The 21,688-nt window shown below is 45.2% G+C and overlaps 1 protein-coding gene across 10 annotated transcripts in view; it reads right to left on the bottom strand.

The window, feature by feature from the left end:
- wdpcp (WD repeat containing planar cell polarity effector) overlaps positions 1-21,688 on the bottom strand; it is a 142,667-nt gene that overhangs the window by 15,095 nt on the left and 105,884 nt on the right. For all 10 annotated transcript variants that reach the window (XM_078230436.1, XM_078230443.1, XM_078230442.1 and 7 more), the window contains one exon: positions 4,922-5,090. In XM_078230436.1, coding sequence (XP_078086562.1) covers positions 4,922-5,090 — 169 coding nt within the window. The remainder of the gene's footprint in view (positions 1-4,921; positions 5,091-21,688) is intronic.

Genomic DNA, 21,688 nt, shown 5'->3' with positions numbered 1-21,688 from the left:
TCTGAAGCACAATATGAATTCACACCGTGGGTGGGTGGATAGCGGCAGAGGAGTTGAATCTGTGGTGGCAACTCAGGGGCTACAAGATGAGTGCAACAAAGCTGATAAATCAGTGAAAATGGCAGATGAAATTTAATTTAGATAAGGATAAAATATCAAACAAAGAAAAGCAGGTAACAGGGAAAGTCCATTGGTGGAGTGGTGTTGAATAGTTGAAGTTAAAAGAGATCTATAGGTATCAGCAGACATGGCACTGAATGGACTTTGTTCAGCTGAGAAATGGACACAAAGAGATGTGGCAGAGCATAAAACAGTCTGGAAAAGTCTCTATTTAATATATTGTTTCTCCTCAGGTTTGAAACGAACAGTAGAAACTCCTGTCTGAAGTAGCTAGCGGTTTCATTATGATATTGGAATGATCAGACAATAATGTCACAATGATTATGCATGATTTTTGATATGATTATACTGGCTGCTCCTCGTGGTCATGTAACCTGGGTTTCCATAGCTTATTATTGGAATACAAAGCATTCAAAGGAGAAGAGATGTATTTGTGAATGTAAAAGATTTGATTTAATAAATTTAATTTATTACAGAGCACAGGGTGACACAGTGGTTAGCACTGCTGCCTCTCAGCACCAGGGACCCAGGTTCAATTCTGGCCTCAGGTCACTGTCTGTGTGGAGTTTGCACATTCTCCCCACGTTTGCGTGGGTTTCCTCCGGGTGCTCCGGTTTCCTCCCACAGTCCAAAGATGTGTGGGTTAGGTTGATTGGCCATGGTAAATTGCCCCTTAGTGTCAGGGGGATTAGCAGGGTAAATATGTGGGGTTACGGGGATAGGGCCTGGGTGGGATTGTTGTCAGTGCAGGCTTGATGGGCCAAAAGACCTCCTTCTGCACTGTAGGCATTCTATGATTTATTGTCGTATATATTGGGATACAGTGAAAAGTATTGTTTCAAGTGCACTATACAGACAAAGCACACCGTTCAGTTAGAAGGAAAGGAGAGGGTGCAGAATGTGTTACAGTCATTGCTAGGGTGTAGAGAAAGATCAACTTGATATGAGGTAGATCCATTCAAAAGTCTGATAGCAGCAGGGAAGAAGCTGTTCTTAAGTCGGTTGGTACGTGACCTCAGACTTTTGTGTCTTTTTCCCGACAGAAGGTGGTGGAAGAGAGAATGTCCGGGGTGCGTGGGGTCCTTGATTATGCTGGCTGCTTTTCCAAGGCAGCAGGAAGTGTAGACAGAGTCAATGGGTGGAAGGCTGGTTTGCGTGATGGACTGCGCTTCATTCACGACCCTTTGTAGCTTCTTGCGGTCTTGGACAGAGCAGGAGCCATACTAAGCTGTGATACAACCAGAAAGGATGCTTTCTATGGTGCATCTGTAAAAACTGGTGAGTTGTTGTGGATATGCCGAATTTCCTTAGCCTCCTGAGAAAGTAGAGACATTGGTGGACTTTCTTAACTATAGCGTTGGCATGGGGGGACCAATACAGGTTGTTGATGATCACCAAAAAACTTGGAGCTCTCGACTATTTCCACTTCATCCCTGTTGATGTAGATAGGGGCATGTTCTCCATAATGCTTCCTGAAGTCAATGACTATCTCCTTCATTTTACTGACATTGAGGGAGAGACTGTCGTCGTGCCAATTCACCAGATTCTCTATTCTTTAAAAGGATTTTGGAGATTGGTTTTATAAGCTTCCTAACCTGATTGATTGTGGGCTCCCTTGTAGGAATTCCCATTTTCAGATTTTTGCACGAATGAAAGACCAACAAAGTGTGACAAGCAGAGCTGATTGTATCAATAGATTCTTCCAGCCTGAAATACCCTATCATTTTCATTCCATGTTGAGGCAAATAGCATGGCTGCATTCAAGGGGGAACACAATAAACAATGGAGGGAGTAATGTAGAGAAGGGCACAAGAATCAGCCCAACTTGAGGGAAAGTGCAGACAGCAGAACATCCCTTTGTACATGGCATTCTTTGATCTCACAAAAGCCTTCAATTTGGTGAACTGAGCTGCCCTTTGGAAGATGCTACAGAAATATGGATGTCCAGCTAAGTTGACAAATACCACCTATCTCCTCCTACATGATGCAAATAACAGTATTATGCAATGGCTCCACGACAGTTTCCTTCCCTGTCAAAACAGATGTCAGTGGTAGAGGGAGTCCATGTTTGTGGATCGGGTACCAATCAATTGGCCTGCTTTGTCTTGGATGGTGTCAAGGGTCTTGAGTGTTGTTTGAGCTGCTGCCACCCAGGCAAGTGGTAAGTATTCCATCACACTCCCGACTTGTGTTTTGTAGATGGTGGACAGGCTTTGGGGAATCAGGAGATGAGTTAGTCACTGCAGGATTCCTGGCCTCTGAGCTGCTTTCTGGCCATAGTATTTGTATGGGCAGTCCAGTTCAGTTTCTTTTCAGTAGTAACCCCCAGGATGTTGATAGTAGAGGATTCGGCGATGCTAATGCAATTCATCAGCAAAATAGGTGTCAAGACTTTCCAATCAACAAGAGCAGCCACCAAGAGAGAACAGCAAGAGAGATGTGAAGAGAGGAATGCTCTCAAGTCAGTGATCTACTGCCAGTTTTACTGGCCAACAAGCAATATCCTCACCGTGAGGCTAAGATGGAGACCGTAAGCCATCTGCAAACTCTCAGCTAACACTGACATCCCACTTCTGTCCAGCCATCCGCAAGAAAAAAATCATCCTCAACACAAGGGCGTAGGTTTCCAGACCTGCTGAGATTTTCCAGCATTTTCTCTTTTGGTTTCAGAATCCAGCATCCGCAGTAATTTGCTTTTATGGCGTACTGATAGAGATAGACATAGAAATATTCTGTGCATTCCACAAATAAAACAGTATATACCAACACACCCGGTACAAGCTATAATTTTAGATATCATTTATCTTTAAAAAAATCATAAAAGTGAGTGGATGGATTGGCATCACTTGTTATAAACATAGAAAAAACTACAGCACAAACAGGCCCTTCGGCCCACAAGTTGTGCCGAACACATCCCTACCTTCTAGACCTACCTATAACCCTCCATCCTATTACGCTCCATGTACTCATCCAGGAGTCTCTTAAAAGACCCTATTGAGTTCGCCTCCACCACCAGTGACGGCAGCCGATTCCACTCGCCCACCACCCTCTGTGTGAAAAACTTACCCCTAACATCTCCCCTGTACCTACCCCCCAGCACCCTATACCTGTGTCCTCTCATAGCAGACATTTCCACCCTGGGAAAAAGCCTCTGAGAGTCCACCCGATCTATGCCTCTCAACATCTTATACACCTCTATTAGGTCTCCTCTCATCCTTCATCTCTCCAAGGAGAAAAGACCGAGCTCCCTCAGCCTATCCTCATAAGGCATGCCACTCAATCCAGGCAGCATCCTTGTAAATCTCCTCTGCATCCTTTCAATCTTTTCCACATCCTTCCTATAGTGAGGCAACCAGAACTGAGCACAGTACTCCAAGTGGGGTCTGACGAGGGTCTTGTATAGCTGCATCATTATCCCCGGACTCCTAAACTCAATCCCTCAATTGATAAAGGCTAGCACACCATACGCCTTCTTAACCACCTCCTCCACCTGCGGGGCCGATTTTAGAGTCCTATGGACCCGGACCCTAAGGTCCTTCTGATCCTCTACAGTACTAAGAGTCTTTCCCTTTATATTGTACTCCTTCATCCCATTTGACCTACCAAAATGGACCACGACGCATTTATCTGGGTTGAAGTCCATCTGCACTTGTCCGCCCAGTCTTGCATCTATCTATGTCCCTCTGTAACTTCTGACATCCCTCCAGACTATCCACAACCCCACCAACCTTTGTGTCGTCGGCAAACTTACCAACCCATCCCTCCGCTTCCTCATCCACGTCATTTATGTAAATGACAAACAGCAAGGGTCCCAGAACAGATCCCTGGGGCATACCACTGGTGACTGACCTCCATTTAGAAAAAGACCCATCTATACCCACTCTCTGCCTCTTTTGGGCAAGCCAGTTCTGGATCCACCGGGCAGCAGCCCCTTGGATCCCATGCCCTCTCACTTTTTCTAGAAGCCTTGCATGGGGGACCTTATCGAACATCTTGCTAAAATCCATATAAACCACATCTACCGCCTTCCCTTCGTCAATGTGTTTAGTCACATTTTCGAAGAACTCCACCAGGCTCGTAAGGCACGATCTGCCCTTGACAAAGCCATGTTGAGTATTCCTGAGCATACTAAACCTCTCTAAATGCTCATATAACCTGTCCCTCAGGATCTTCTCCATCAGTTTACCAACCACTGAGGTTAGACCCACTGGTCGGTAATTACCTGGGCTATCCCTATTCCCCTTCTTGAAAATAGGAACCACATCCGCAATCCTCCGGCACCTCTCCCGTCTCCATCGACGACGCAAAGATCATCGCCAGAGGCTCTGCAATCTCTTCCCTCGCCTCCCACAGTAACCTGGGGTACATCCCATCTGGACCCGGCGACTTATCTATCTTGATGCCATTCAAAGATTCCAGCACAACTTCTTTCTTAAAGTCCACATACTCAATCCTTTCAGTCCACCGCATGCCCGCAGCACACCCACCCAGGTCCTTCTCCTCTGTGAAAACCGAGGCAAAATACTGATTGAGCACCTCTGCTATTTCTACTGGCTCCGTACAGACTTTCCCGCCTTCACCTTTTATAGGCCCTATTCCGTCACGTCTCATCCTTTTACTCTTCAGATATTTATAGAACGCCTTAGGGTTCTCCTTAATCCTACCTGCCAGGGCCTTCTCGTGACCCCTTCTGGCTCTCCTAATTTCCTTCTTTAGTCCCTTCCTGTACTCTTCTAAATCCCTATCTTTGCCAAGCTCTCTGAGCCTTTTGTACGCAATATAGTGTAATCAGGTTTCTCACCGGCTGTAAGGATTGTTCTGTGCACCAAGCTGTAATGAAGGGTTGCTGCTGCTGCCTGAACCTGAAGAAGGATTCCTGCCCTTTGGTCTTTCAGCATTAAATGATGCAAGGGGGGTTTCTGTACTGTCTCCTAACAAAGGAGCTCCTCCCTGTAAGCACTCCAGAGTTTCTGTGGATAACAGGAGAGAGAGAAAAGAAAGTTAAGATTAATTTAAAGCATAAATATAATCAGAATGTGCTAGAAATATTCAACAGGTCAGACAACATCTGTGGAGAGAGAAACAGCATTAATGTTTCAAGCTGATGTAAAAAAATTAAGGATATATCCGGTTTTAAGCGAGTACAGAGAGGGGCAGGGAAAGGGAGAAATGATGTAGTGTAAAGGGGAAGGTCCAAGATGGGGTGGAAGGCAGGAGAGAGTAAATGACAAAAGGGATGACGGTACAAGACCAGCAGTGAGGGTAATGGAATGGGTAGGAAATCAAAAGGTGGATCTAGATGACCTATATGACTGGCAGCACTGGCTGCTGTAAAAACAGAGCAGACTACATTGTGAACACTGAATACAAACACTTAAACCTGGGGGATGTTTCTGGACTAAAGATAATTAAATTAATCAAAGCACATTGATTTATTTTGGAAGCTGCTGATAACAATGCAAATAAAAATGCTTTCCAAAATAATGAACTTTTAAAAATTCCTTTAACTAAAGAGATACATGGTGATTTTAAATTGATCAATTTTAATGAGAATAGTTGTAATTAAGACAATAAATAGACTCCAGTGACAATGCCTCATATCAATGTACCTGCAGCTTAAAACATAAATAAACCAATCAAACTTACAATTTTTATTTCCCATGAGGTTTTTGAAGTACTTTAAAAGCAGAAAAAAGTTACTACAGATTGAAATGAATACCAAAAGTGAATAATTCTTAAGTCTTGAAATTGAGAAGTCAAAAATATTTTTGTTCCCACATGCACTGCATTAATTCCTTTAAACAAAAATAACTAAATATTTGTACCGTAAACTCTTTTCATATTCATCTAGTCTCGAGCCAGAATGCAATCCCATTGTGTGAATTGTATTGTATAATGTACATGATGTCTACAAGCTGTTGAATCATCGAGGTGTTTATATTTTGAGGTCATGAGCCTGCCTCTGTTAATAGTAGCGGAGCCATACAAATCAGGATAGACTTGGCTTCAATCTGCTCTCACCTAGTGGCCACGGTCAGGCAGTGGCAGTGAAGTTGGCCTCAGAGCCAAGCAAGGAAGGGAACATTTGGCTGGGTTCCCGCCTAGCTTGCCATCTAGTGACCCACCTGCATTGCTAGGTGTACATTTAGAGTTAGGAAAGGACTGTATGCACCACTCAGCTGTGATACCCCCATAGTGGAATAACTTGCAGACACTCAATCTCTAGGATTAACAGATGAAGAGTGGATATTTAAATGAGCTGATTCCCATACAAACCACTGCAAGGAGTAGATGCTTTCAGGAAAAGAGGGGAAAAATTAGCCATAAAGGGGAGAGATAAAAACAACAGTACCTTGTGCAGTGCATATGCATGATGTACAAGTCATCAGAGGTCTAGTTTTGAACTGAACCAAGATTAACAGGATTAAAGTTTCTTGCCAAGTTTTAAGAACCCCATCTGAAATGCAGTCTCAATTTTTTGAATAGAAATCATAGAAATCATAGAAACCCTACAGTGCAGAAGGAGGCCATTCGGCCCATCGAGTCTACACCGACCACAATCCCACCCAGGCCCTACCCCCACATATTTTACCCACTAATCCCTCTAACCTACGCATCTCAGGACTCTAAGGGGCAATTTTTAACCTGGCCAATCAACCTAACCCGCACATCTTTGGACTGTGGGAGGAAACCGGAGCACCCGGAGGAAACCCACGCAGACACGAGGAGAATGTGCAAACTCCACACAGACAGTGACCCGAGCCGGGAATCGAACCCAGGACCCTGGAGCTGTGAAGCAGCAGTGCTAACCACTGTGCTACCGTGCCGCCCATATAATAGGCAGTCTCAACTCAGAGTTTAGAAGGCATGGATGAATAATACAAAACTGCCGTGATTTTGGAATGTAACTCAGAGGTGAGGATAGAAGAGTATTCGGAGCTTCGACCTGTATCTTGTGGGCCTAGGTTTGACCTGGGAATGCTCAGTGTTGGCATTGATGTCAAAAGTGAAAAATGTTTCATTTCCCATCTTGATGCCCACAAAAACACAAAGGAATACACGATCAGATCATAACTTTACTTCATTGTTTCATCACCAGCCAACCTGTCTCAATAAGGAAATATATAAAGAAACAGTTTAGATTTTCGAATGGCTAAGTAATGTTTCACCATTTGGAATATGCAATGAGACCTGGGTGTCCTTGTACACCTGCCACTGAAGGTAAGCATGCAGGTTGTAAGGAAGGCAAATGGTATGTTGGCCTTCATTGCAATAGGACTCGAGTACAGGAGCAGGGATGTCTTGCTCCAATTGTTCACAGCCTTGGTGAGGCCACGCCTGGAACACTGCGTGCAGTTTTAGTGCAGAAAAGGTTCACCAGACTGATTCTTGGGATGGTGGGACTGACGTATGAGGAGATTGAGTCGGTTAGGATAATATTCACTGGAGTTCATAAGAATGAGGGGGGAATCTCATAGAAACCTATAAAATTCAAACAGGACTAGACAGGGTAGATGAAGGAAGGATGTTCTGATGGTGGCAGAGTCCAGAACTGAGGGTGACAGTCTGAGGATATATAGAACATAGAAAAAATACAGCACAAACAGGCCCTGTTGCGCCGGTCATGTCCCTACCTACCAAGGCTTATATATAGGCTTACCTATAACCCTCAATCCTATTAAGTTCCATGTACTCATCCAGAAGTCTCTTAAAAGACCCTATCGAGTTTGCCTCCACCACCACCGACGGCAGCCGATTCCACTCACCCACCACCCTCTGAGTGAAAAACTTACCCCTGACATCTCCTCTGTACCTACTCCCCAGCACCTTAAACCTGTGTCCTCTCGTAGCAGCTAGGGCGGTTGATGGAGGAGAACCGGTGGATGCGGTGTTTTTGGATTTCCAAAAGGCGTTTGATAAGGTGCCCCATAAAAGGCTGCTGAAGAGGATTAGGGCACACGGAGTTGGGGGTAGTGTGTTAAAGTGGATTGGGGACTGGCTATCCGACAGGAAGCAAAGAGTCGGAATAAATGGGTGTTTTTCCGGTTGGAGGAAGGTAACTAGTGGCGTGCCGCAGGGATCGGTACTCGGGCCGCAACTGTTTACCATTTATATAGATGATCTGGAGGAGGGGACGGAGTGTAGGGTAACGAAGTTTGCAGACGACACAAAGATAAGTGGAAAAGTGAATCGTGTGGAGGACGGAGAAGATCTGCAGAGAGATTTGGACAGGCTGAGTGAGTGGGCGAGGATATGGCAAATGGAGTATAACGTTGAGAAATGCGAGGTTATACACTTTGGAGGAAATAATAACAAATGGGATTACTTTCTCAATGGAAACAAATTAAAACATGCTACCGTGCAAAGGGACCTGGGGGTCCTTGTGCATGAGACGCAAAAGCCCAGTCTGCAGGTACAACAGGTGATCAAGAAGGCAAATGGGATGTTGGCCTATATTGCGAGGGGGATAGAATATAAAAGCAGGGATGTCTTGATGCACCTGTACAGGGCATTGGTGAGGCCGCAGCTGGAATACTGTGTGCAGTATTGGTCCCCTTATATGAGGAAGGATATATTGGCATTGGAGGGAGTGCAGAGAAGGTTCACCAGGTTGATATCGGAGATGAGGGGTTTGGATTATGAGGAGAGGCTGAGGAGATTGGGTTTGTACTCGTTGGAGTTTAGAAGGATGAGGGGGGATCTTATGGAGACTTATAAGATAATGCGGGGGCTGGATAGGGTGGAGGCGGAGAGATTCTTTCCACTTAGTAAGGAAGTTAAAACTAGAGGACACAGCCTCAAAATAAAGGGGGGTCGGTTTAAGACAGAGTTGAGGAGGAACTTCTTCTCCCAGAGGGTGGTGAATCTCTGGAATTCTCTGCCCACTGAGGTGGTGGAGGCTACCTCGCTGAATATGTTTAAAGCGCGGATGGATGGATTCCTGATCGGTAAGGGAATTAAGGGTTATGGGGATCAGGCGGGTAAGTGGTACTGATCCACGTCAGATCAGCCATGATCTTATTGAATGGCGGGGCAGGCTCGAGGGGCTAGATGGCCTACTCCTGCCCCTATTTCTTATGTTCTTATGTTCTTATTTCAGCCCTGGGAAAAAGCCTCAGAGAATCCACCCGATCTATACCTCTCAACATCTTGTACACCTCTATCAGGTCACCTCTCATCCTTCGTCTCTCCAGGGAGAAAAGACCGAGCTCCCTCAACCTATCCTCATAAGGCATGTCAACCAATCCAGGCAACATCCTTGTAAATCTTTTCTGCACCCTTTCAATAAGTTCCACATCCCTCTTGTAATGAGGCGACCAGAACTGAGCACAGTACTCTAAGTGGGGTCTGACGAGGGTCTTATAAAGCTGCATCATTATCTCCCAACTCCTAAACTCAATCCCTCGATTGAAGAAGGCCAGCACACCATACGCCTTCTTAACCACCTCCCCTACCTGCGAGTCCGATTTAAGAGTCCTATGGACCCGGACCCCAAGGTCCTTCTGATCCTCTACACTGCTTTGATATTATACTCCTTCATCCCATTTGACCCGCCAAAATGGACCACTACACATTTATTCGGGTTGAAGTCCATCTGCCACTTCTCCGCCCAGTCTTGCATCCTATCTATGTCACGCTGCAGCTTCTGACATCCCTCCAAACTATCCACAACACCACCAACCTTCGTGTCGTCGGCAAACTTACCAACCCATCCCTCCACTTCCTCATCCAGGTCATTTATGAAAATGACAAACAGCAAGGGTCCCAGAACAGATCCCTGGGGCACTCCACTGGTGACCGACCTCCATTCAGAAAAAGATCTATCTACAACCACTCTCTGCCTTCTGCAGGCAAGCCAGTTCTGGATCCGCAAGGCAACAGCCCCTTGGATCCCATGCCCTCTCACTTTCTCGAGAAGTCTTGCATGGGATCAACCTTTTAGGACTGAGATGAGGAGAAATTTCTTCATCCACAGAATGGTGAGCCTGTGGAATTCACTTCCACAGCAAGTAATTGAGGCCAAAACATTGTTTGTTTTCAATAAAGAATTAGATAAAGGCATGGCGGCACAGTGGTTAGCACTGCTGCCTCAGTGCCAGGGACCCGGGTTCAATTCCAGCCTCAGGGCACTGACTGTGTGGAGTTTGCACGTTCTCCCCGTGTCTGCGTGGGTTTCCCCCCACAGTCCAAAGATGTGTGGGGTCGTTTGATTGGCTATGACAAATTGATCCTAGTGTCAGGGGGATTAGCAGGGTAAACATATGGGGTTACAGGAATAGGGCCTGGGTGAGATTATGGTTGGTGCAGACTTAATGGGTTGAATGGCCTCCTTCTGTACTGTAGGGATTTTATGATAGTTTTTTTAAAGAGGGGGGAAAAGAGGGGATCAAATGATAAATGGGGAGGGGGGCAGAAAGAGGTGGCATCACATTCGGACAGCCAAATGTTTCTATTGAACTGAAGTAGGGAAATTAAAGAAATGGTTGCCTGGCACACAAAATGGTTACCTGGGAAGGGACATTAAACAGGCACTGGCTTTTAGCACAGACAAGTTACTTAAAGTTAAAACATGCAGTAACCGAAATGCTGCAGGAAGCTAGACAGAGCTTGAGGCACTTTAAGATAAGGGCAGACCCAGAACAATAAAGACTGATAATAAGATCAGCCCCAGATGGGAACATAAATGCAACAAAACCAATCACTGAATGTATAGATCGAAACCAGTCATTGATAGAGGAAATGTATCCATTCTATGAACAATGCTATGTTAACTGCCCATGTCTGTATCTGTCTGATTGTAACGATGTGTTAACTATCGATCACCATGATCTGCCTACTCAACTATAACGATGTGTTAAACGGCTAATGTCCGGACTACCTATTGTCTGAAAGGTATAAAAATGATCAACTGCTATTGTATGATTGAGACGGTAGCTGCCAAGTACTGCGGAGTACCAGTGCTTTCTCCCCGAAGCTTCGTGTCCGAGATAAAACTGTGTTATTGAACCTCCACTCTGACTCCGGTGGTAAATTTCCCACAACAGAACTATTTTACTAAACACTCTTGCACAGTTTTGGCAGGTCCATACAATAACGACCCTACAAATATGTGAGCTAAATACTGTTTAAAAGTAAAAATGTTATAACTGACTGCACATCTAAAGTGCTAATATACACACACCACAATGCCTACATAAAGACTTCTGTCAATGTTAACACCCTGCCATTTGTTTGGAGTGTGCTACATTCTACATAAATCCAACAGCAGTACAAGTAGTTAATTCAAGATATATTGCTGGAGGCACATATTTAATGTGAAGCAAGTTAGAGTTTTTTGACTTTGATCTTTGTTTTACAGCTGTCTGTGTCACTGTTTAAATACAATTAAAACTCACTGTACTGACGTTATTCAATCTACAGAAGGGGCACGGAATCCAACACGGCCAAGCTGTTTGTCAAGGTTTGAGAAAATCCAATAAAATGCTGTGTTCTAGTCACAGTTTTATTTTCCATTTTAATCATCTATTTCATTTCCTGATGTGCAATTGGGGAGAAAAGAGTGGGTGGGGTCGCAGCCCTCTGCAGAAGCAGAGTCAATCCTGTTTTAAACTGAACATTATGCAAGGTCCCCCTGAGCTTCCTCACTTTCATCATCACAAAAGAGCTCCATCCAGTGACCAGTCTGAGAACCAGCAAACTCTCACCAACTGGGTGCCTGGATCCAGCAGAGACGGCAGTGAGACTTCACTGAGCTGCATGCTGGGAGAAATCAGTGCCATCACAGTTAATGGGAAGTGGAAGAACTGGTGTCAAGGAGCGGTTAAACCCAAAACTCTACATTAGCGTTTCCCTCCCTCCCTCCTCCTCTGACCAAAATAAATAGGTAGTACGTTTACCCCAGTCCAACGCCGGCATCTCCACATCAAAGAAAAAGGCACAGACATTACAGGACAGAAAGTGACGAGAGATCAACGGGCACAGCTGATTGGTAAGTCCTGGTGGGTATTTCCAAACCATATTAAAATTGAAACTCATTGTTTGGGTAAGGGTAGGGAATTATTTGCTTTATCATCTTTTAAAGTTTTTAAACTTAAAGGGTTTAATCATGGCAGGAGTGCTCAAAGCTGTGGTTTACTCTTCTTGCTCCATGTGGGAGTCCGGGCATATTTCCAGTGCCTGGGGCTAGCATGTGTGCAGCAAGTGTGTCCAGCTGAAGCTCCTGGAGGCTCGAGTTTCGGAGCTGGAACAGCAGCTGGGGACACTGTGGAGCATCCACGAGTCTGAGAGCATTGTGGATAGCACACTTAGGGAGGTGGTCACATCGCAGCTGAAGGGACTTGAGGAAGGAAGGGGCTGGGTGACCACCAGGCAGTCCAAGAGGTGGTAGCAGGTAGTTCAGGAGATCCTTGGGGTCTCGTTCACAAATTGGTGCTCCATTTTGGAGGCGGATGAGGGTGCTGGTTCCTGCAGGGAGTGCAGACAGAGCCAAGCTTCTGGCACCACAAGCAGCCTGTCTGTATGGGGGACAGGGAGAAGCGAGGCAGGGTAATAGTAATAGTCAGGGGTACAGATAGGTGCTACTGTAGCCATCAAAGTGACTCCAGGATGGTACTAGGGTCTGGGATGTCACTGAACAGTTGCAGGGCATTCTGAAGGGGAAGGGTGATAAGGCAAAGGTCATGGTACATGTTGGTACCAATGACATAGATGGAAAGAGGGATGAAGTCTTGCCTCAAGAATTCAAGGAGTTAGGCAATAGACTAAAATGCAAGACCTCTTGGGTTGTAATCTTGGGATTACTCCCAGTGCCATGTGCTAGCGAGCACAGAAATAGGAGGATAGTGCAGATAAATGCGTGGCTTACGAGTTGGTACAGGAGGGAGGGTTTTAGATTCCTGGATCACTGGGACCATTTCTGGGGAGGGTGGGACCTGTACAAACGGGACAGCCTACACCTGAACCAGAACGGGATAAACATCCTTGTGGGATGTTTTGCTAGTGCTTTTGGGAGGAGTTTAAATTAATTTGGCAGGGGGACGGGAGACAGACTGTTAGCAGAATAAGGGCATGGAATCATACAGCAAAACAAACCAGTTAGAGGGAGTGCAGCTGTATTAAGTTTCAAGGGAGTAAGGCCAGGCTGCATCGCCTTTATTTTAACGCGAGGAGTATTGGAGGTAAAACGAATGAATTGAGGCCAATGATTGACATGTGGAAGTGTGATATAGCCGCCATCACAGAGACATGGTTAAAGGAAGGACACGTTTGGCAACTCAACATTCTGGGATATAGAATCTTCAGATGAGACAGGGGAGGAGGTAAAAGAGGAAGAGCATTGTATTATTAGTTAAGGAGTCAGTTACTGCAGTAAGGAGAGATGATATATTGGAGGGAGCATCAAATGAAGCTTTGTGGGTAGAGCTTAGGAATAAAAATGGGGCAGCCACATTGTTAAGTGTTTGTTATCGACCCCCAGATAGTCAGCGGGATATTGAGGAACAAATATGTGCTGTTTGTGGAGGTGTATAAAAACAATAACAATAGGGTCATTATATTCGATGATTTAAACTTTCCCAACATTAACTGGGATATAGAACAAAAAACAAAGAAGAATAAAGAAAATTACAGCACAGGAACAGGTCCTTGGGCCCTCCAAGCCTGCACCGACCATGCTGCCCGACTAAATTAAAGCCCCCTACCCTTCCGGGGACTATATCCTTCTATTCTCATCCTATTCATGTATTTGTCAAGATGCCCCTTAAAAGTCACTACCATATCCGCTTCCACTACCTGCTCCGGCAGCGAGTTCTAGGCACTCACCACCCTGTGTAAAAAAACTTGCCTCGTACATCTCCTTTAAACCTTGTGCCTCACACCTTAAACCTGTGCCCCCCCCAGTAATAGACTCTCCCACCCTCGGAAAAAGCTTCTGACTATCCACTCTGTCCACGCCCCTCATAATCTTGTAGACTTCTATCAAGTCGCCCCTCAACCTCCGTCGTTCCAGTGAGAACAAAGAAGGAATGAGGATAACCAGGGAAAGATAGGACCCATTAGGGACTAAGGAGGCAATCTGTGGGTGGAGCCAGAGGACATTCGTAGAGTATTGAATGAGTACTTCACATCCATCTTCACCCAAGAGAATGAGGACGATGGTATGGAATTCAGGGAGAGAGACTGAGGTTATTGAGCAAATTGACATAGGGAAGGATAAGGTGCTGGCAGCCTTAAAAGTAGATAAATCTCCAGGTCCAGATGAATTGTGCCCTAGACTCCTGTGAGAGGCAAGAGAGGAAATTGCAGGGGCTCTGACCCAAATTTTCAATTCCTCTCTGGCCACCAGGGAGGAATGCGTGGGTTTCCCCCGGGTGCTCCGGTTTCCTCCCACAGTCCAAAGATGTGCTGGTTAGGTTGATTGGCCATGGTAAATTTCCCCTTAGTGTCAGGGGGATTAGCAGGGTAAATGTGTGGGGTTATTGGGGAAGGGCCCATAGTTGGTGCAGACTCGATGGGCCAAATAGCGTCCTTCTGCACTGTGGGGATTCTATGATTCTTGATCAGGGATAGTCAGCATGGTTTCGTCAGAGGGAGGTCATGCCTAACAAATTAGATTGTATTTTTTGAGGAGGTGACCAGGTGTGTAGATGAGGGTAGTGCAGTCGATGTAGTTTATATGAATTTCAGCAAAGGCTTTGACAAGGTCCCACACGGGAGACTTGTAAAGAAGGTAAATTCACATGGGATACAAGGTAATTTGATAAAGTGGAATTCAAAATTGGCTCAGATATGAGAGGGTGATGACAGAAGGCTGCTTTAGTGACTGGAGGCCAGTGTTCAGTGGCATAAAACAGGGACCTGTGTTGGGCCCCCTATTATTCGTCATTTATATAAATGACATTGATGACTATGTGAGGGGTAGGATTAGTAAGTTTGGGGATGACACTAGGATTGGCCAGGTGGTTAACAGTGAGGTGAAGTGTTTTGGGCTACAAGAAGATATAGACGGAATAGTCAAATGGGCAGATAAGTGGCAGATGGAATTTAACCCTGAAAAGTGTGAGGTGATACACTTTGGAAGGAGTAATTTGACAAGGAAGTATTCAATGAATGGTAGGACACTAGGGAGTTCTGTGGAACAAAGAGACCTTGGCATGTTTGTGCACAGATCACTGAAGGTGGTAGAGCATGTCAGTAGGGTGGTGAAAAAGGCATATGGGACTCTTGCCTTTATCAATCGAGGCATAGATTACAAAAGCAGGGAAGTCATGTTGGAGTTGTGTAGAGCTTTGGTGAGGCCACAGCTGGAGTACTGTGTGCAGTCCTGGTCACCACATTATCGGAAGGATTTTATTGCACTGAAGGGGGTGCAGAGGAGATTCACCAGAATGCTGTCTGGGATAGAACATTTAAGTTACGAAGAGAGGTTGGATAGGCTTGGGCTGTTTTTGTTGGAGTAGAGAAGACTGAGGGGCGACCTGATCAGGGTGTACAAGATTATGAGAGACATGGACAAAGTGGATAAGGAGCAGCTGTTCGCCTTAGTTGAAGGGTCAGTCACGAAGGGACATAGGTTCAAGATGAGAGGCAGAGGTTTAAGGGAGATGTGAGGAAAAACGTTTTTACCCAGAGGGTGGTGAGAGTCTGGAATGCGCTGCCTGGGAGGGTGGTAGAGGTGAGTTGCTTCACATCCTTTGAAAAGTATCTGGATGAGTGCTTGGCACATCATAACATTCAGGACTATGGGCCAAGTGCTGGCAAATGGGATTAGGTGGGAATTCAGGTGTTTCTAATGTGTCAGTGCAGACTCGATGGGCCGAAGGGCCTCTTCTGCGCTGTATGATTCTATGTTGTTTTTAATTCCGAGGTGAATTACAATATTACTACAGACAGTTCACGCACTGTTATTTTGGCATCTAAATGGCTCATAACACATTTTTGAAAGGAATCCAGGAGATGGATTAGACAGCAAAGCTTAGGAAAAGTAAAACATACAGGTCATGTTGTAAATGTATTTTTCTGTTTTGTGTAAAGGTGATATGCAGCAAAGAAAAGCAGATTTTATCACTTAAAAAGGAGCACAGAAAATTCATTAAATTAAGGTGTGATACAGGTTGGAATTCTCCCCACCATCCTGCGACGGGCGGGTGCTGTGAATCTGGCTGGAGCCAAAAGGTTGGAAACTCACGGGTGCACTCCCTCAATAGCAAGAACATACTTCCTCAGATAAGGACACCGAAACCTACACACAATACTCCAAGTGTGGCCTCACCAACACCCTACACATTTCAGTAAAACATCCCTATCCCGATACTCAAATCCTCTCGCTATGAAGGCTAACATACCATTTGCCTTCTTCACTGTCTGCTGTACCTGCGCGCTTATTTTCAGCGACTGATGAACAAGGACACCAAGGTCTCGCCGAGTATCCACCTCTCAATTTACATCCATTCAAATAGTAATCTGTCTTCCTATTATTGCTACCAAAGTGGATAACGCCACATTCATCCACATGATACTGCATCTGCCATGCACATGCCCACACACTCAGCCTGTCCAAATCACTGAAGCATCTCTGCATCCTCCTCACAGCCCACACTCCCATCCAACTTTGTATCATCTGCAAATTTGGAGATAATACATTCAGTTCCCTCATCCAAATTAATATATAATGTGAACAGTTGGGTCCGAGCACAGATCCCTGTGGAACCCCACTAGTCACTGGAAAAAGACCCATTTATTCCAACTCTTTCTGTCTGCTAATCAGCTTTCTATCCATCTTAAGACACTACCCGCAATCCTATGCACTTTGACTTTACATAGTAATCTGCTATGTGAGACTTAGTCTAATGAACTAATGGAACTAATGAAAAGAACTAATGAAAAGACTTAGTCTAATGAACTAATGGAACTAATGAAAAGAACTTAGGAACTAATGAAAAGTGGAACTTTTTCAAGGAACAAATACTGGATGTCCTTGATAGGTATGTCCCTGTCAGGCAGGGAGGAAATGGCCGAGTGAGGGAACCATGGTTCACAAAAGAGGTGGAATGTCTTGTAAAAAGGAAGAGGGAAGCTTATGTAGGGATGAGGAAACAAGGTTCAGATGGCTCGATTGAGGGTTACAAGTTAGCAAGGAATGAGCTGAAAAAGGGGCTTAGGAGAGCTAGGGGGGGACACGAGAAGTCCTTGGCGGGTCGGATCAAGGAAAACCCCAAGGCTTTTTACTCTTATGTGAGGAATAAAAGAATGACCAGGGTGAGGTTAGGGCCGGTCAAGGACAGTAGTGGGAACTTGTGTATGGAGTCAGTAGAGATAGGCGAGGTGATGAATGAATACTTTTCTTCAGTGTTCACCAAGGAGAGGGGCCATGTTTTTGAGGAAGAGAAGGTCTTACAGGCTAATAGGCTGGAGGAAATAGATGTTCGGAGGTAGGATGTCCTGGCAGTTTTGAATAAACTGAAGGTCGATAAGTCCCCTGGGCCTGATGAAATGTATCCTAGGATTCTTTGGGAGGCAAGGGATGAGATTGCAGAGCCTTTGGCTTTGATCTTTGGGTCCTCACTGTCCATAGGGATGGTGCCAGAGGACTGGAGAGTGGCGAATGTTGTTCCTCTGTTTAAGAAAGGGAATAGAAATGACCCTGGTAATTATAGACCGGTTAGTCTGACTTCGGTGGTTGGTAAATTGATGGAAAAGGTCCTTAGAGATGGGATTTACGACCATTTAGAAAGATGCGGATTAATCCGGGATAGTCAGCACGGATTCATGAAGGGCAAGTCGTGCCTCACAAATTTGATAGAATGTTTTGAGGAGGTAACTAAGTGTGTTGATGAAGGTAGGGCAGTTGATGTCATATACATGGATTTTAGTAAGGCGTTTGATAAGGTCCCCCATGGTCGGCTTATGATGAAACTGAGGAGGTGTGGGATAGAGGGAAAGTTGGCCGATTGGATAGGTAACTGGCTGTCTGATCGAAGACAGAGGGTGGAGGTGGATGGAAAATTTTCGGATTGGAGGCAGGTTGCTAGCGGAGTGCCGCAGGGATCAGTGCTTGGTCCTCTGCTCTTTGTGATTTTTATTAATGACTTAGAGGAAGGGGCTGAAGGGTGGATCAGTAAATTTGCTGATGACACCAAGATTGGTGGAGTAGTGGATGAGGTGGAGGGCTGTTGTAGGCTGCAAAGAGACATAGATAGGATGCAAAGCTGGGCTGAAAAATGGCAAATGGAGTTTAACCCTGATAAATGTGAGGTGATTCATTTTGGTAGGACTAATTTAAATGTGGATTACAGGGTCAAAGGTAGGGTTCTGAAGACTGTGGAGGAACAGAGAGATCTTGGGGTTCATATCCACAGATCTCTAAAGGTTGCCACTCAAGTGGATAGAGCTGTGAAGAAGGCCTATAGTGTGTTAGCTTTTATTAACAGGGAGTTGGAGTTTAAGAGCCGTGGGGTTATGCTGCAACTGTACAGGACCTTGGTGAGACCACATTTGGAATATTGTGTGCAGTTCTGTTCACCTCACTATAAGAAGGATGTGGAAGCGCTGGAAAGAGTGCAGAGAAGATTTACCAGGATGCTGCCTGGTTTGGAGAGTAGGTCTTATGAGGAAAGGTTGAGGGAGCTAGGGCTGTTCTCTCTGGAGTGGAGGAGGCTGAGGGGAGACTTAATAGAGGTTTATAAAATGATGAAGGGGATAGATAGAGTGAACGTTCAAAGACTATTTCCTCGGTTGGATGGAGCTATTACAAGGGGGCATAACTATAGGGTTCGTGGTGGGAGATACAGGAAGGATATCAGAGGTAGGTTCTTTACGCAGAGAGTGGTTGGGGTGTGGAATGGACTGCCTGCAGTGATAGTGGAGTCAGACACTTTAGGAACATTTAAGCGGTTATTGGATAGGCACATGGAGCACACCAGGGTGATAGGGAGTGGGATAGCTTGATCTTGGTTTCAGATAAAGCTCGGCACAACATCGTGGGCCGAAGGGCCTGTTCTGTGCTGTACTGTTCTATGTTCTAGTCAAAATCCTTCTGACAGTCTAAATAGACCACATCCACCAGTTCCCCCGTCAACTCTACTAGTTACATCCTCAAAGAATTCCAATAGATTTGTCAAGCATGATTTCCCTTTTGTAAAGCCTGTCTGATTATACCAGTGCCTTCCAAATGCTGAGTTATGAAATCCTTGATAATGAACTCTCACAACTTCCCCACTACCGACGTTAGGCTCACTGGTCTATAGCTCCTTGTTTTCTCTCTATCTTCTTTTTTGAATAGCGGGCTTACATTAGATACCCTCCAAACTGTAGGAACTAATCCAGAGTCCGAAGAAATTTGGAAAATGACAAGAAGTCATAGAATCCCTACAGTGCAGGAGGCGACCATTCAGCCCATCGAGTCTGTGATGCGCGATTAAATCACTCGGGAGGCTGGATCGTACCCGGGAAATAAAGGCTTTTATTAGTAACAAGAATGGAGCATACTATATAACAATACAATCCCAGACTAAAGGGTCACCAGGCAGTGCAGTGACCTTTATACTCCTACGTAGGCGGAGCCAACCGGAGTGTACCACAGAACAATACCAACAGGTAGAACACCCCAACCCTAACCCCAACAGTGACAACAGTAACATATGTACAAGTACCCATAGTGCTAACCATCTATGGTTCAGTACCCATAGTGCTAACCATCTATGGTTCAGTACCCATAGTGGTAACCATCTATGGTTCAGTACCCATAGTGCTAACCATCTATGGTTCAGTACCCATAGTGCTAACCATCTATGGTTCAGTACCCATAGTGCTAACCATCTATGGTTCAGTACCCATAGTGCTAACCATCTATGGTTCAGTACCCATAGTGCTAACCATCTATGGTTCAGTACCCATAGTGCTAACCATCTATGGTTCAGTACCCATAGTGCTAACCATCTATGGTTCAGTACCCATAGTGCTAACCATCTATGGTTCACCACAGTCTGCACCGACCAGAATCCCACCCAGGCCCTACTCCCGTAACCCCACATATTTACCCTGCTAATCCCCCTGACACAAGGGTTAATTTAGCATGGCCAATCAAATTAACCCGCACATCTTTGGACTGCGTGAGGAAACGAGCACCCGGAGGAAACCAATGCAGACACTGGGAGAAAGTGCAAACTCCACACAGACAGTGACCTGAGGCTGGAATTGAACACGAGTCCCCGGCGCTGTGAAGCAGCAGTGCTAACCACTGTGCTACCCTACTACTAGGATCTACTATTTCTAGGGCCACTTCCTTAAGTATTCTGTGATGAAGAATATCAGGCCCTAGAGATTTATTCAGCTTCAATTCCAACAATTTCCCCAAAACCATTTCGCCATTGATGCCAATTTCCTTCAGCTCCTCACTAAAACGTGTGTTTCTCAGAACTTCTGGTACATTATTCATGTCTTTGTGAAGACAGAAGAAAAAATTTAGTTCCTCAGCCATTTCTTTATTCCCCATTGTGAGCTCTCCCGTTTCTGACTGTAAGGGGCCTACATTCGTTTTTGTCAATCTTTTTCTCTTTACACATCTATAGAAACTTTTACAGTCAGTTTTTACATTCCCTGTCATCATACTTTCATACCCTATTTTCCCCTTCTTAATCAAGCCTTTGCTGAATTGTAAACTGCTCCCAATCCTCAGATTTATTGCTTTCTCTTGCCAATTTGTATGCATCTTCTTCGACTCTAATACTATCTCTAATTTCCCTTGTAAGCTATGGTTTGATCACAGTTCCCTTTCCACTCTTGTGCAAAATAGGAATGAACAAATTTTGCAGTTCACATATTCGTTCCTTGAATGCCCGTCATTACTGGAAGGAAAGTGGACAGGCAATGTTTCCCCAGTCCGTCATAGCCAACTCATGTCTCATGCCATCATAGTTACCTTTATTGAGATTCAGGATCCTGGTCTCAGAATCAACTACCTCATTATCCACCTCGATAAAGAATTCTATCATATTATGATCACTCACCCCCAAGGTTCTCTCTCAACCAGATTGCCAATGCACAATACCCAGTCCAAGATGGCCTGTTCCCTGGTTTGTTCCTCAATGTATTAGTTTAACTGTTTTCAGAGATGTCACAATCCACCCAGCGCAGCACCCCATGGTTCAGGGAAAGCTTGTTGCGGAACTTCCTCCAAGCCATTCAGGTATGCAGAGAGATTCTAATTCTAGCTGATGACTGCAAAAGGCCATCACAAATTAACAAGATGGCCTCGAGAGAGGTCACCACGGAGGTGAGCAGCTGTCAGGTCCATCCAAGGGACTGGGCCCAGTGTTGAAGAAAGATGCATGACTTCTTCCGCACTGCAATGTGAGTTTGAGTTTCATACCGTCAAGAAGTGGAGAAAAGGTGGGCACGAAATGTAGGGGCATTGAAGTGTAAATTGTTCTTCCTCACCAGCTTCCATAGTCGTGGAGGCGGTGTATGTGCGCGTCACTGTAATCTGTATCTTCCTCTGCACCTGATCCAGATTTCCCTGGAGTGTGAAAATTGGAAGAACAGCTGGACAAGCTGACACTTCATGGGACTG

The sequence above is a fragment of the Mustelus asterias genome, chromosome 15 (assembly GCF_964213995.1).
Source record: "Mustelus asterias chromosome 15, sMusAst1.hap1.1, whole genome shotgun sequence".
NCBI classification, from domain to species: domain Eukaryota; kingdom Metazoa; phylum Chordata; class Chondrichthyes; order Carcharhiniformes; family Triakidae; genus Mustelus; species Mustelus asterias.
The sequence above is the reverse complement of the archived record's forward strand: the minus strand, read 5'-3'. Positions and strand labels throughout refer to the sequence as shown.